General features: G+C 48.4%; 1 protein-coding gene across 1 annotated transcript in view; it reads right to left on the bottom strand.

The window, feature by feature from the left end:
* The window catches only part of FGF18 (fibroblast growth factor 18), a 43,984-nt gene extending 32,342 nt beyond the window's left edge, over window positions 1–11,642 (bottom strand). Inside the window, exons 1-2 of the mRNA XM_051978897.1 lie at window positions 10,889–11,642; window positions 10,640–10,676 (exon numbers count right to left, since the gene is read on the bottom strand). Coding sequence (XP_051834857.1) covers window positions 10,640–10,676; window positions 10,889–10,920 — 69 coding nt within the window. The 5' untranslated portion in view covers window positions 10,921–11,642. The remainder of the gene's footprint in view (window positions 1–10,639; window positions 10,677–10,888) is intronic.
* Between the last annotated feature and the right edge of the window lie 1,281 nt (window positions 11,643–12,923).

Here is a 12,923-nt window from a genome sequence, read left to right as displayed (position 1 = left end):
CACTATCTCATTAGTTACTCTCAACTCCTCAAAATCTTTTCTTTAATAGATGAAAAAACTGTGATAGAGAAGTGAGAAAAACAAGAGGATCCAAGATTCACATATTTTGAGGCTATATACAGTGTCTTTCTGTCTCTCTACTACCATACAGTTGCTACATGGACATCCTGAATTAGACTACAGAGGGAGACCCAGGAGTAATGGGAGATGAGGGGATTTCTCCACTAACTAGCAGTCACCTGACCAGAATATGGAAGATAAAGATAGGGAAAAAATATATAGTTTAAGGCAGGGGTCTGGGAGTGGGTGCTTTGACACCTGCCCTTCAACACTAATCTTCCACACTGGTCACTTCAACCCTCCCACCCCCCTTGTCCTTTCCAATTCTCTCCCCCCCTTCCTGTTTTAAATAGAAACAAAAACCTCAACCTGCCTTTTGCTGCCTTGTTTCACAAGATGTTTAAGGCTATATAAATGAGTATTTCCTAAGAGTTACCTTGTAAAGATTTCTACAGAGGGTCACCTCAGTGATATCCTCCAACTATCCCCTCCATCCTCTGCTGGCTCTTCTGGGAATTTTAGGCTTTTTAGAACTGTAAGAGATCATTTGTAATTGAACCTTTTCATTTTCCAGAGGAGAAAACCCAGAAAGATTTAAATTACTTGCCCATAGTAAGGCTCAAGTAATGTCACAGAAATGAATTTGAATTCAAATCTCATAGCACAAAATTCACTCAATACTATTAGAAGTCATTCCCCTAGGACATATCAAAGGAGAAAAAAAGGGATTTGGGGAAATAATGGATATGTTACTGACCAGAGATAGGAGTCAAGAGGATAAAACTTCCTCGCCAAATCCCTTTCTGCCTAACACAATTCTCAGGGATGGGAGTAGAGTCAATTTCCTACCACTCACAACCTTTATTTCCACTACTTTCACTAATTCATAGATTTGTATCACCACATGGACAATGGGTGATTCTCATGTTCCATGGGATTAAGAAAACAAACTAGGAAGCTTCCCTATTTCCTCCCCATACCTATCCACAATCTGGAATTTCCATCTACTTGAGGACATACATCCCAAAAAAATAGACACACATAAATTGGTTGTAAGGATACACAAAGAGAATAATGTTCATTCACATCCATGAACATATTATCACACTTCATACCCAATACATATAATATAGACAGTTCACACATATATTCCTGCCGCAGGAGAAAAAGCGCTAAGTGTCTATTTCTGTAATAAGACACAGAGTTCTGAAGTATGGGTTAAAGAAGAGAAGAGAAGAAGAATTGATGCCTTATCTCTGGCATAACAGTAACTGTTTGCATATGTGTTCTTCAGCAGATAGGCTGCCAGAGTGCAAGGTCTAGGGTCAGAAAAAGGTGAGTTCAAATCCCACCTCAGACACGTGGTCCTGGGCAAGTCATCCCTTACCCCTGTTTACCTCAGTTTCCTGTATAAAATGATCTGGAGAAGGAAATGGCAAACTACTCAATATCTTTTCGAAGAAAACACCAAATGGAGTCATGAAGAGTCAGACATGACTGAAGAACAACCCACAGACACCTAACATTATAGACAGAGATATAGAAAGAAAACAAAAGAAAAAGATGTGGATAGATTAGATAAACATCGTTAAGTGACCGGTCCAAGAGCTCACAGGTCCACACTAAACATCTAAAAAGTAGTTTCCTTATAGCAGCCTATTTGAGGTAATAATTAGGTATTCTTATCCCCATTTTACAGATGAAAAAAGACAGGCTTGGAGAAGTCTGAGATGACTTGCTTATGGTCACACAATAAATAAATATAAGAATCAGAATTTAAATTCTATTCCCCTGACTTTAATCCAGTGTCTTTTCAACCTGCTGCTACAGTTAGACTATGCCTATAGTCAAGAGACATTTCTTGCATCCTCTAACTCTTCCTTTTGTTCCAGATTCTCCAGGCGATGAACAAAGAAGAGTAAGACTGAAAAAAAAAAAAACAAGTGGGTTGAGAACGTGGGAAGGAGAAGGGAACACTTCCCAGATGCTAGGGCTAGGATAAGATTCTCTCTTCCAAGTTGCTTTGCTTAAAGCATTGGTCATCCCTCTTCAGTCTAGGGCCTTACACTCTGGGGAGCATTCTGTTTCCCCTCTTCCAGTTCTGAAGGTCAGTCAATGGTCCAGAGTTCACGGTGTCTAGCACCTATTTATCTAGTCCCCGTCCTAGCCATCCATCCAACAGTCCTCTATGGAGGCCCTGCCAGGCAGCAATCACGAGGGAGACAGAGGTTCTCTTTAGGACACATGTTGTCTGAGGGGAGGGAAGGAAAAATGACTTTTAAAAAGGGAAATTGGTGAAGAAGGGAAAGAGAGAGGGAGAGATCTGGACACTGAAGGAATCACCTCTGAGTACAGATGGGAAGACATGGGCAGTAAGATGGAGAGAAATAGAGCCGGATCACCAGGAATGGGAACCCCCCCTCCCCACACACAGATATGAACAAATGAAAATAATGGGAGCAGAATGGAGAAAGGAAGGAAAATGGGGCTCAGTTTCTTCAGAATCCCCCTCTCGGATTTCATCTCCCATTAACTATAGCCCCCCTCTCATTAAAGGACTGAGTAAGGCACTCCTTGATCCCCTCAGCAGGCCTGACTAGAGCCATCCATCTCTAAGTGTTCTGATGGAAAGGGGAGAAGAGCAGTAATGGCAAATCTCACGCTTCGGGAGCTATTTGTCTTCAGCAGAGGATGACCGGGGGGGGGGAGGGGGGGGAAGCATGACTGAACCAGCACCCCAGCCCTGCAAGGCTGGACTGGAACAAGTCCATGATGAACAATCCTATCTGGACCTCCTAGACCATAAACCACCATTGGGGAAGACTGAAAAGACCAGAGCTCCCTTTAAGGGGGTACTTGATCAGATGCCCCCCATCCCCAGGGAATAGACAGCTTTAAGACAAGTATGGGAAAGAGGGCTCTTTCATTTTGGCACTCATTGGATTGGGCTTCTGTGGTTTGGTCAAAATCAGCCTTACTCACTCCTCCAAATGATTTTGTATTTGCTTCATATATATTGTGTACAAGTTGCTTCCTCCAGAAGAAGAAAAGCTCCTTGACGATAGGGATTTTTTATTATTATTAATGTGTGTGTGCACCTTTGCTCAGGATCCACTGCAAGTACTTAATGTTTGTTGAACTGGATTCTCAGGGCAAAGCCTCAATCAATCCTCTACCTCCAAGGCAGGACAGCCCTTCCTTCCACTCAGAAAGTAATGCCTGTCTTTACATGTTGCTAAGGAAAGATGCTCCACATTTTCTGTTCCATTCACTAATCTGATCCCCTCTCCTCTTCCCTCACTACTGGGAACAAGCTTAGATAGAGAGACTAAGGCTATATGGAGTGACTTTCACCAACCATGGACCAGCCTGTGCCAGGGTTTTCTTGGCAGAGACACTGCAGGAGTTTGCATCTCCTTTTCCAGTGGATTAAGGCAAACAAAGTTACATGACTTGCCCAGGATCACACAGCTAGTGAGAGAATAAGGCCAGGTTTGATCTTAGGCCTTCTTGAGGGAGCTAGATGATAGCATTGGACAGCTTCCACCCTGGAGTTCCTGGGCAAGCTACTTGTTTGCTACTCTTGCAAACTCTTGTTTGCTACTACATTTTTCTTATGCAACAAAAGCAAAGATCATACCACAACAAAGTTCTCTTGCCACCATTCACCTGAAGTCCTTAGCACTCTTCCCAACCCTGCTTTAAAGAATAATGACGAGGGAGTCAAGTTACTAGGTTCAAATCCCACTTCTGAAACTTATGAGCTGTTTAACTTGGGACTTTTTCTATAAAAGGGAAGTAGTGGACAGGATTGGGGGAGGTGGACTGAATTGTCCTAGAAAATCCTTTCTAGTTCTAAATCGCCTAAGTTTTGATCCTCTGACACCTTTAGGAAAATAGATGACATTTTCTGCAATGACTCATCCCAAGGTACCAGAGGACCTCACCAAGGACAACTAGTCTAGGAGACACATTTGGTCCAGAAGGGACCATCACATCCATTTGTCACAAGAGGTGATGCTAAAGATAAAATGGAATATTCTAGCGCAACAAAATGAAGGACCACATCATCTGTAACCCCTGAGTCCCATGACTAAGTGGTTCAGTGGGATAGTCAGGAAGTGGGATGAAATCAGGAAGGCCCCAGTTCAAATCCAACTTCAGACACCTAATAACTGTGTGATAAAAGTAATTTAACTTATATGCCTCAGTTTCCTCAACTATAAAATGGAGATAATAATATTTACTTCCTTAGGATTGTTATGAAGATCAAATGAGATCAAAAGTGCTTTAATAGTGCCTGGTACATATTAGGCTCCATATAAATGTTTGTTCCCATCTCTATGTCCTCCTCTATCCTTTCCCAATTGTCCTCTATACTTATCTTGATGGATATAAGGCCTGTGCTAACAAACAGATACCTCAGGCATTTAATAAAGGCTTCTTGAAACTGATGATGTTATTTGCAGATCACAGATCCTCAGACTGGTTTAGAAAAGGTTCAAAGAAGTGCACCTATTGCTACCACCTCACAAACTCTCTCAGCTACTCACGTTGCCCTCTTTGTCTGGGACACATTCTCCCTTCATCCCTGATTAAAGCCAGAAACTACCTACTCTTTGAAACCTCTCAGGATTTCCCCTCCTTCCTCTCCAAATGAACACAAAAACTTCCTTTTCAAAGTATTCTAGAACATGATGGAGTTCTTGTTTATTTGTTCCCTATCACTAACTACCTTTCAGCACACTTGTGAACAGCCCTATTCCTAAGATACTCTATCATACTTCATCTCTGTATTACCAGAGTCAATTACAAAACCATGCACACAGAAAGAACTTAGGTATCTCCTGAAGTGAAGTGAATCCTCAGCTACCATGTCACTCACCAGTCTCTGCTCTACCCGGAGAAAACTCTCCCATAACTTTTTTCTTATAGACTTCTGAATCAAATCTAAATCCAAAAAAAAAATCACATTAAAAAGAAAAAAATCAAATCTCATGACTCCTCCCAGCAAACCTAGGTAGGAAACCAGGTTCCTGCTGAATAGCTACCTTAAAAAAGACTGCTCTAATGGACAATTCCCGAGGCAGGATCAGAATGACACTGACTGTGCCAATCTCAAGAAATTTTTAAAAATCTGCTTTCTTATCTAAGCATCTATGATGGAAGATGCTTCCAAAGCCAAGAATCTGTGATTCTTATATCACAAAGTTTTTGGATTTCAATCTAGAAGGGACTTCATCAATCCTCTAATCTCGAGATGTCAAATTTACAGTTGTGTCAGTCCCAGTGGTGCCTGAATCAGATTAAAACATAATTGGTAAATGTTTAATAAAATAAATTGAAATAAAACATAGGCAATGTTAATTTGTGGTTTCCTAAGTCAAAAGACTGACACCCCTGCTCTAATTAAATCTCCTAATTTTACAAAGAAGGAAAACAAGATTATGTTCTCTAAGATTAGGATGTGCTCAAAGTAGCAAAAAAACTAAATTAGAATATAGGTCTCTCATATGCTCATCTACTTACCACACTTTGATTCTATGGATAAAAGTCCTTTTGAAGGAACACTAACTCTATTACATAGTAGCCCCCTTAGACCAGTGAAAAAAGTACTTAGCCTCAGAAGATTTGTGTTCAGATCTTACCATTTGAGTGACTTTGGTCAAATCATTTAACCTTTCTCTCAGCTTTGATCTCCTCTTAAGGTGAGAAAGGTTGGACTAGCTAGAGGTACCAACCCTGCTCAGAGGTGCAGATACAAAAAGGAAGATTATCGGTTGAAAAGTCTAATGAATCTAAATAGATCAAAATTTTAGATCTCTTTAGATTTATAAAGTCTAAAGGATCTAAGTAGATCTAAAACCCAGACTAGATCTGGGAGCAAGGGGATGCTGCAACCAGACAGACAATTTGACACCATTTCTATAGAGAAGTTTCCATGGGCTCTAGGAGACAGGTCAGAATCTTGTTTCTTACCCCCTTGCCTACTTAAGAAGATGTCAGTAGAATCTTTTACTCCAGGACCAAAGCAAGCAAGTCTATTTGTGTCTCATTTATGCCATGCCATTCTTACAAGAATACACCCATCCACAGAGGCTCTGTTTCAATCACTCTCAGAGAGTGCTAGACTAGAGTCAGAAAATCAAGCTGCTTCTTGGACACAGCTCGGTGTAATCTTAGGCAAGTCATTGAACTTCTCTCTGTGATTCCATTTCCTCTTCTGTAAAATGGAGGTAATTATACATGCCCTAGTTCTCTCAGCAGGTTGTTGTGAAGATAAAGTGAGATTAGAGATGTGTGAACACACTTTGGAAAGTTAAAAGCATTGCACAAATATAATAAGCTGCTCGTTGGGGAAGGTGTGGAGAGAAATCACAGGGACACCCCGAGAAATCTTCACCCTTTGGCCACCCAGTGAGCTCTGGTTTCCTATCATCGAACAGGAGGGTATTGTCTCCTGACTGGCCCCCATATCCTGGCCCTGCTTAAGGAGGAGGATCCTGGGCCTCAATGAGGAAGCAGATCAGAAAAGGGACAGGCAGGGGGGAGGGGAAAAGGGAGATTGAAGGATGCAGGGAACATTCTAACCTTCCAAGTACCAGGTGGTGAGGAAGGAAACAAGCCAGGGAAAGCACACAGGAGAGAGAGAAACAAATCCTCAGAAATCTAGACAGAGAAGCATCTCCCTATATAGCAGCACCCCTTCTCCACACCACCCCCCAGCTTCAAGAACTGAAGCTTCCCTCCCACTTAGCTTTCCGCATTTTCCAGCCTCTCTCTGTCTCGGGCTAAGCCCCCATTGCTGGAACCGGACAGGGAACAATGTCAGGCAGGTGCCGGAGAAGCAGGGAGTGAAAGACCCGGGCCGGTGTCATTGTCAACGTTCAGCCAAGTGCAAAAAAGCAATTTACTTGTCACGGTTTCTGCTCTTTGCTTAAATTTTTAAAATTCTTCCAATTTTAACCATCTGAGGTGTCCTGAGTTACTTGGATAAGGGGTTTTATTAAATTCCAGGCTTTCATTCAGTGGGGTCCTGATCAGGGGATGCGGGGGTGGGGGTGGGGGTGGGGAGAGTAAGGGTGGTGGAGAGAGAGAGCGCAGAACTGAAACCCCCAGTTAAGAAGGCAGGACAGTGTTGTCTTCTGGATGTGCTCCCAGAAACATGGCTTTGATTTCAGAGTGAGGGGCAGGGTCCCCACTAGGTCACCCTGTGGCCTGCATAGATCCATGTCTCCTGGTGTTAGGAAGACACTGAAGTACAATTAGCTGGCCTTGTGATATCTATAAGAGCGTGGCGGAAAACCCTGGAAATCACATTTTTAAATATGGAGACAACTTTAATGGGAAAAAAGGACAAATAGGGAAGATGGAAGCAGGTTTTTTCCAATGTTGCAGCAAAACTGCATTACTCATTGCATGGATTAGAAATAAGAAATGAGAATGCTATGCCTGAAGGGAGCTTAGAACATAACTCTTTTATCTGGAAGAGGACTAGAAATCTTTTAGACCAATTCCCTTATTTTACAGACTTTTACAGCCCAGAGAGATGGGACTTGCCTAGTCATAAAGGCAGGGGCAGAGCTAAAAGCAAAGCTCTGTCGTCCTGCTGAGTCTAAGGCTCTGCCTGGCAAACAGCACTGTCTCACTAATATCATTTCACCTGCCTTGAATTTTTTCCAATTAAAGACACGAGGCTATTCAAAATCTAAATAAAGTAAACAAAACATTTCCTTCTTCTCCTCAAACTTTTCCCATTGCTCTCAGGCCCATGGCACTTCTCCTTGCCCCTCTTATGTCTGATAAGTGCCAGCCCCATTCACCTTGCTCATTTTTCTCACAAAATCACTGTGAGACATGAATGAGAGATGGCTATACACATCAGATGGGGATTAGGACCTCAAAGTATTTTTTTCAGAGAAGGGAGATTCCCACTAATAGTCCGAACATAACCCCTTTGAGCATGGCTGTTAACTCAAGACTTTTTTCCATGAGAAGAGAGAGAATCCCTTCACCCTGGGATGCTGGGGATTGGGCAAGAATATGGAGGTCAATGTCCCCACTGGAAAGGGTTTGGGAGGCTACTAGATTATGAAGTTCTTTCTCTCAGGTTGCTTCACTCAGACCACCCAACAGCTCCCCAGAAGCACCAGCTCTCATTCTAGTGGGGGGCAAAAGGTGGAGGTCAAGGGAGGGGGAAAGAGGCTCAGCTTCTTACAAACACAAAGACACAAAAACCAAGACCACACACAAAACCCTCCTGGGGCCCCACTTCAAGAAGCTTGGGCAGTGGCCCCAGGCAGGTATCCACATCAATGCTGATGGTGGTACTATTACATGCCATCTCCTCCTCCTCCTTTACCAAGTCCTTCTTTTCTTCCTACTATGCAGAGGGCCTAGTTACTAAATACTCAATTCGATGGTACTATTCAAAATGAATCAGAATATTAGAGCAGAAAAGAGTATTAGTTTATCTCTTAAGTCCAACCCCCTCATCTCATAGTTAAGATCTACCCCAGCTGATTACAGTCCTGGCATTTCAGGCCCTGACCTCCATCTCTGACCAGGGTCTCCTTTCCCACCTGACCACCCCCACACTCCTTCTCCCCTAGGCCTAACTCACAGGATCACATCTGCTCTTGCAAACGGACTTGTCTTAAGTTACTGGCTCCTGCCTCATCGATTCCCAGAGTCACAAGGGACAGCAGCCACCGACCCCAGACATCCATGCAGGAGGGGAGGACAGTGTCCAACCCCAGCCCTGCAACCCAATCATCTGGCAAAAGCTGACCCTAATTGCCCAGCACACTTAACTTCCATAATAATTGCTAAGGACTCCTCAAAAGGGTGGGGGTGGAAGCAAGCGGCAAAGGCATCTGTCCCCTGGACCAGAAGAACAGGTCTTCCCCCGGGGCAAAGGAAAGCAAGTGGAAGGGGAAGGGGCAGGGCATGAAGAGGTGACTGAAGGTTCCCATACATACACACACACATACACACACACACACACACACACATACCTTAAAAAGTCCCCACTGTAGTTTTCTGACACTTCTAGTATCTCTAGGACGTTAAAGGTGCCCCTACTAAATTTGACAATTATCCAACACACGACTCCTGCCATTCCCATTAGAAAATCTGGGAAACTACAGATTTTCCCCCAAATCTAATCATCCCTGTTTCTCAATAGTTACCTGGCATTGTAAGGGTCCAGTACAAAGGGCCAGCCTCCCCTGGACATATTCCCACACCTGCCCTCAGTCAAGTCAGGGAGAATGGGGGAGGTGCATAATCCCCTTGGCTGGAGTCCAGCTCCCCTCACTGGTCCCCTCCCTCTCTGCCCCAGGTGGGTGGGGGCCCCAAGCAGCTGGGGCTTCAGGCTTCCTCCCTCCCTTTACCCCCCTTCTCCCCCCCCCCACAGTGGAGAGGCCGCCCCTGGTCTGGTTCTAATCGTAGCTGAGGCGGCTCTCTCTCCTTTTTTTCCTTCTTTTCATTATTTCATGGTTTTGGAAGCCGGCGCGTTCCAACTGTCTGCATGCCAATAACTTCCCCAAGTCTGAAGGCTGCTGAAGTAAGAGATCAGATTTTAGCAAGTGCTTTCCAGGCGGGGCGCCAGCCCCTCTCTTGATTCACTGAGAACTAGGAAGGAGAACAAGACGAGGTCTGAGCAACCTTCAGCGAATGAGTGAGGATTCACAGGACATCGTGCTGCCCCCCGAAGGCTGCTGTCCACCCAACCCCACTAGCCCTCACACAGTCAGGGGTACTCTCCCTTTTTGTCTATTACTACTCACTACCCCCTCTCCACTCACATTCTCTCTCTTTTCTTCCTTCTCCTTTCTCTTTGCCTCTCTCAAAATACAGCAAACGCCTTTAAAAACCACAGGATAATTTACAGCTGAAGGTTTCTCTCTGGACTAGAAATCAGCTCTGCTGAAATAAGGAATCTTTTTGTTTTTATAATCTAGCAGCAATTTTCAGGGAAAATATGTCAAACTCTTCGAATGGGTCTTAGATTTGCTCATATTTATTTCTGCAGCTGATCAGCATCTCCTGACATCAAACAGTCAAGGTGAAAAAAGAAACACACACACACCACGTTGAGATATATACAACAGAGACCCTGGGGGCGGGTGGCTCGCTGTATACCCCACCAAAGGCCCACACTAATGACACACTGCCACCCCAGTACGCCTACGTTCTTTCCACCCTTCCAGCATCCCAGGAACAGGTGCACTGCCAATTCTGCCTCCCTCCCGGGGCCCCGTTCACCGCCCCCCCCTCCCATGCCTGGGGCCACCAAGAAAAAGAGGGAACAAGAGACTAAGGGAAGAGGTGCATCGTCTCGATGCTGGAGGGGAAGAAAGGCTGAGTTGCCGAGGATTCCAGCAAGCGGCAGGAACTGGAGATCCAGACCAGATTGAGCGCACCCTCCACCCGGGAGACCATTAGGGTTAGGGACAGGACAAGCCACCCGGACGGGGTAAACCAAAGCGGCCTGAGCCTTGGCACCTGCCGCCGGGGAGGGCGGGTCCGCGTCCCCCGTGCCCGCCCGCGGAGAGAGCCGAGAAATGTCACGTACCTGTACCTGTAAGCACAGCAGCAGGAAGTGTAAACATCTGCAGGGGGGAGAGAGAGTGAAAGCCGGTCAGACGGGGCGCTGGGTACCAGGACGACCGCGGAGGGCAGCGGCCACGGGGTGGGAATGTGAGCGGGGACGGAAAGTGGGCAGACATCGGGGGACCCGGCAGACGCTGGGGATGGAAGGGGGAGGGGCGGAGGAGGGTTAAGGGGGCACCCGAGAACCCAGCCGGGGAGGCGCGGCGCTTACAGGCAAGTGCAGGCGGAGAACACTGAATACATCGCTGAGAAGGAAGGAAGGCGGCGGCTTCTAGCCCGAGGTCACGTCACTGCGCCGGGGCCCGGGTCCCAGCCTGGACATGAGAGGCGGCGAGCTACAGCGGGCGGCGCCGCGCGGCTCCGGGGGGGCTCCAGCGGCTCCGCTCCGCGGGGCTGGGCCGGGGGCTGGGGAGGACGAAGACTGGAGCGGGCGCCGCTGCCAACGCCGCCACGGCCGCTGCTGCTGCTGCTGCTCCGCTGCCCTGCCGGCCGCTCCCTGCGGCATCAGCGCCTCCGCTCCTGCCGCCTCCTCTACCCGGGCCCTGCGCCCTCGGGGGGTCGGAGGAGCTGCCGCTTCGGCTGACTGGGACCTTCCGAAGCACGGGGAGGGGGTGGCCGCCTACTTCTAGCCTTCTGGGGACGCTCTGGACTCGGCTCCCGGGCGCCGCGGTTCGGGGTTCTGACCCGCTGCCGCTGGAAGTCTAGTCTCGTCTGCGGCGCAAGCAGGTTATTCCGGGGACAGCATGGCCGGCAGGGCGGAAAGGTCGGGCGGGGCTGGCTCTTTGGAGGGGGGGGGTGGCGTGGGGCTGGGGGGTCAGGGTGCGGGGGTCGAGGCACACCGCTTCGGGGAGGCGTTAAGGCCGCTCCGTCTGGGCTCCCGCCGGCTCATGTTTCCTCCTCGCCCCGTCTCCGTCCGTCCGCATCACCACCTCCCACCACAGGCGGCGGCCGGGGCGTTTTCAACGCGGGCGGTGAGGGAGGGGGGCCAGAGGGGGGGCGTGGGGAAGGGAGGGCCGGGGCCCGAGCGAAGCCGGCACAATGAGGATGCGGGGATGGGGGGCTCCCCCCTCGGGGCGCGGCCGGACGGGAGCTCAGCTCAGCGGTGTGCACCGCGCCCACATCAAAGGCGGCTCTGGAGCGGCACCGGCGGCGCAGCCTCCTCCTCCTCCTCCGCCCGGCTCCCGGCTGAAAAAAGGGGGGGTGGGGTGGGGGAGGGGGGGCAGTCGGACGCTCGGCGATGGTACCGGCTTCTCCGAGGGGCAGGGCGAGGAGACGCCGGAGCTTATTCAACAGAAGTCAGTCTCGGTCCGCTGAGCTGGGTCTGGAGAGCCGCGGAGCCGTCGGAACTCGCGGGCGCAATTACGCCGCGGATAGCCTGCCCGCTCCGCGCCCCTGCCGGCCGCGGCCAAACTCCAGAGCTCATTTCCAGCCCGTCAGGCACTGAGCGTCCTCGCACTCGCACACTGACTGGCGCTAAGGCGGGGAGGGGGAGCGGCGGGGTGAGGGGGCGGGACAGGCCCAGCCCCCGGGGCGGCTCCGGGGAGGAGGGGAGAGGGGAGGCGGTAACACACCCGCGGGCCCACGCGAGATCGCGCCACCTCCTCCCGGCAGCCCCCAGACGGTTGCCCCACTCCAAGCTGCCCTAAGCGTAGATGCTCCACTGACCAGGTCTGCTTAAAGCTCCTTTGCACTCTGCTCTGCCAGTTAATTCCTTGGACTTCCAGAACCCCGACCGGCCTTTTTTGCCTGCTTAAAGGACTGAGGTAATTCTACCTCCCGCCATTCTCCGTTTTAGGGGGCTAGGGACGCCCCCTCCGGGGTCTTAGTTTTCGACCATTGCTCGAAGTCCAATGGCTCTGGAAACGCACGACTGCCACCTAGCGATCTCTGCTCACTTATGCATCGTCGTACCCTATCATCCTAACAAGCCTGACCTCAAGACCCATCTGGGGCTCTACTTCCCTCGATACTTTAATCCCTTTACATAGCCCACCCTACCCCCATCCCTATTCCCACCCCTCTGCCATCCTCACCCTCACCCCCGTCATTCACAAACAGTTGGGGCCCCGGACCTTTTATTTCACTCTTCGTAGATCCTCAAAACTGATGGTTCCTGCTCTAGCCAGTCTCTTTACAAAGCGCAGCCTTCTCTCCACATGTGTAAGTTCCCACAGTTGCCTCACCCAGAGATTCATGGTCAAAAAAAAAAAAAAAAAAAAAGAGAGAGAGAGAGAAAGCAGATATTG

Source organism: Antechinus flavipes, chromosome 2 (genome assembly GCF_016432865.1).
Source record: "Antechinus flavipes isolate AdamAnt ecotype Samford, QLD, Australia chromosome 2, AdamAnt_v2, whole genome shotgun sequence".
NCBI classification, from domain to species: domain Eukaryota; kingdom Metazoa; phylum Chordata; class Mammalia; order Dasyuromorphia; family Dasyuridae; genus Antechinus; species Antechinus flavipes.
The sequence above is the reverse complement of the archived record's forward strand: the minus strand, read 5'-3'. Positions and strand labels throughout refer to the sequence as shown.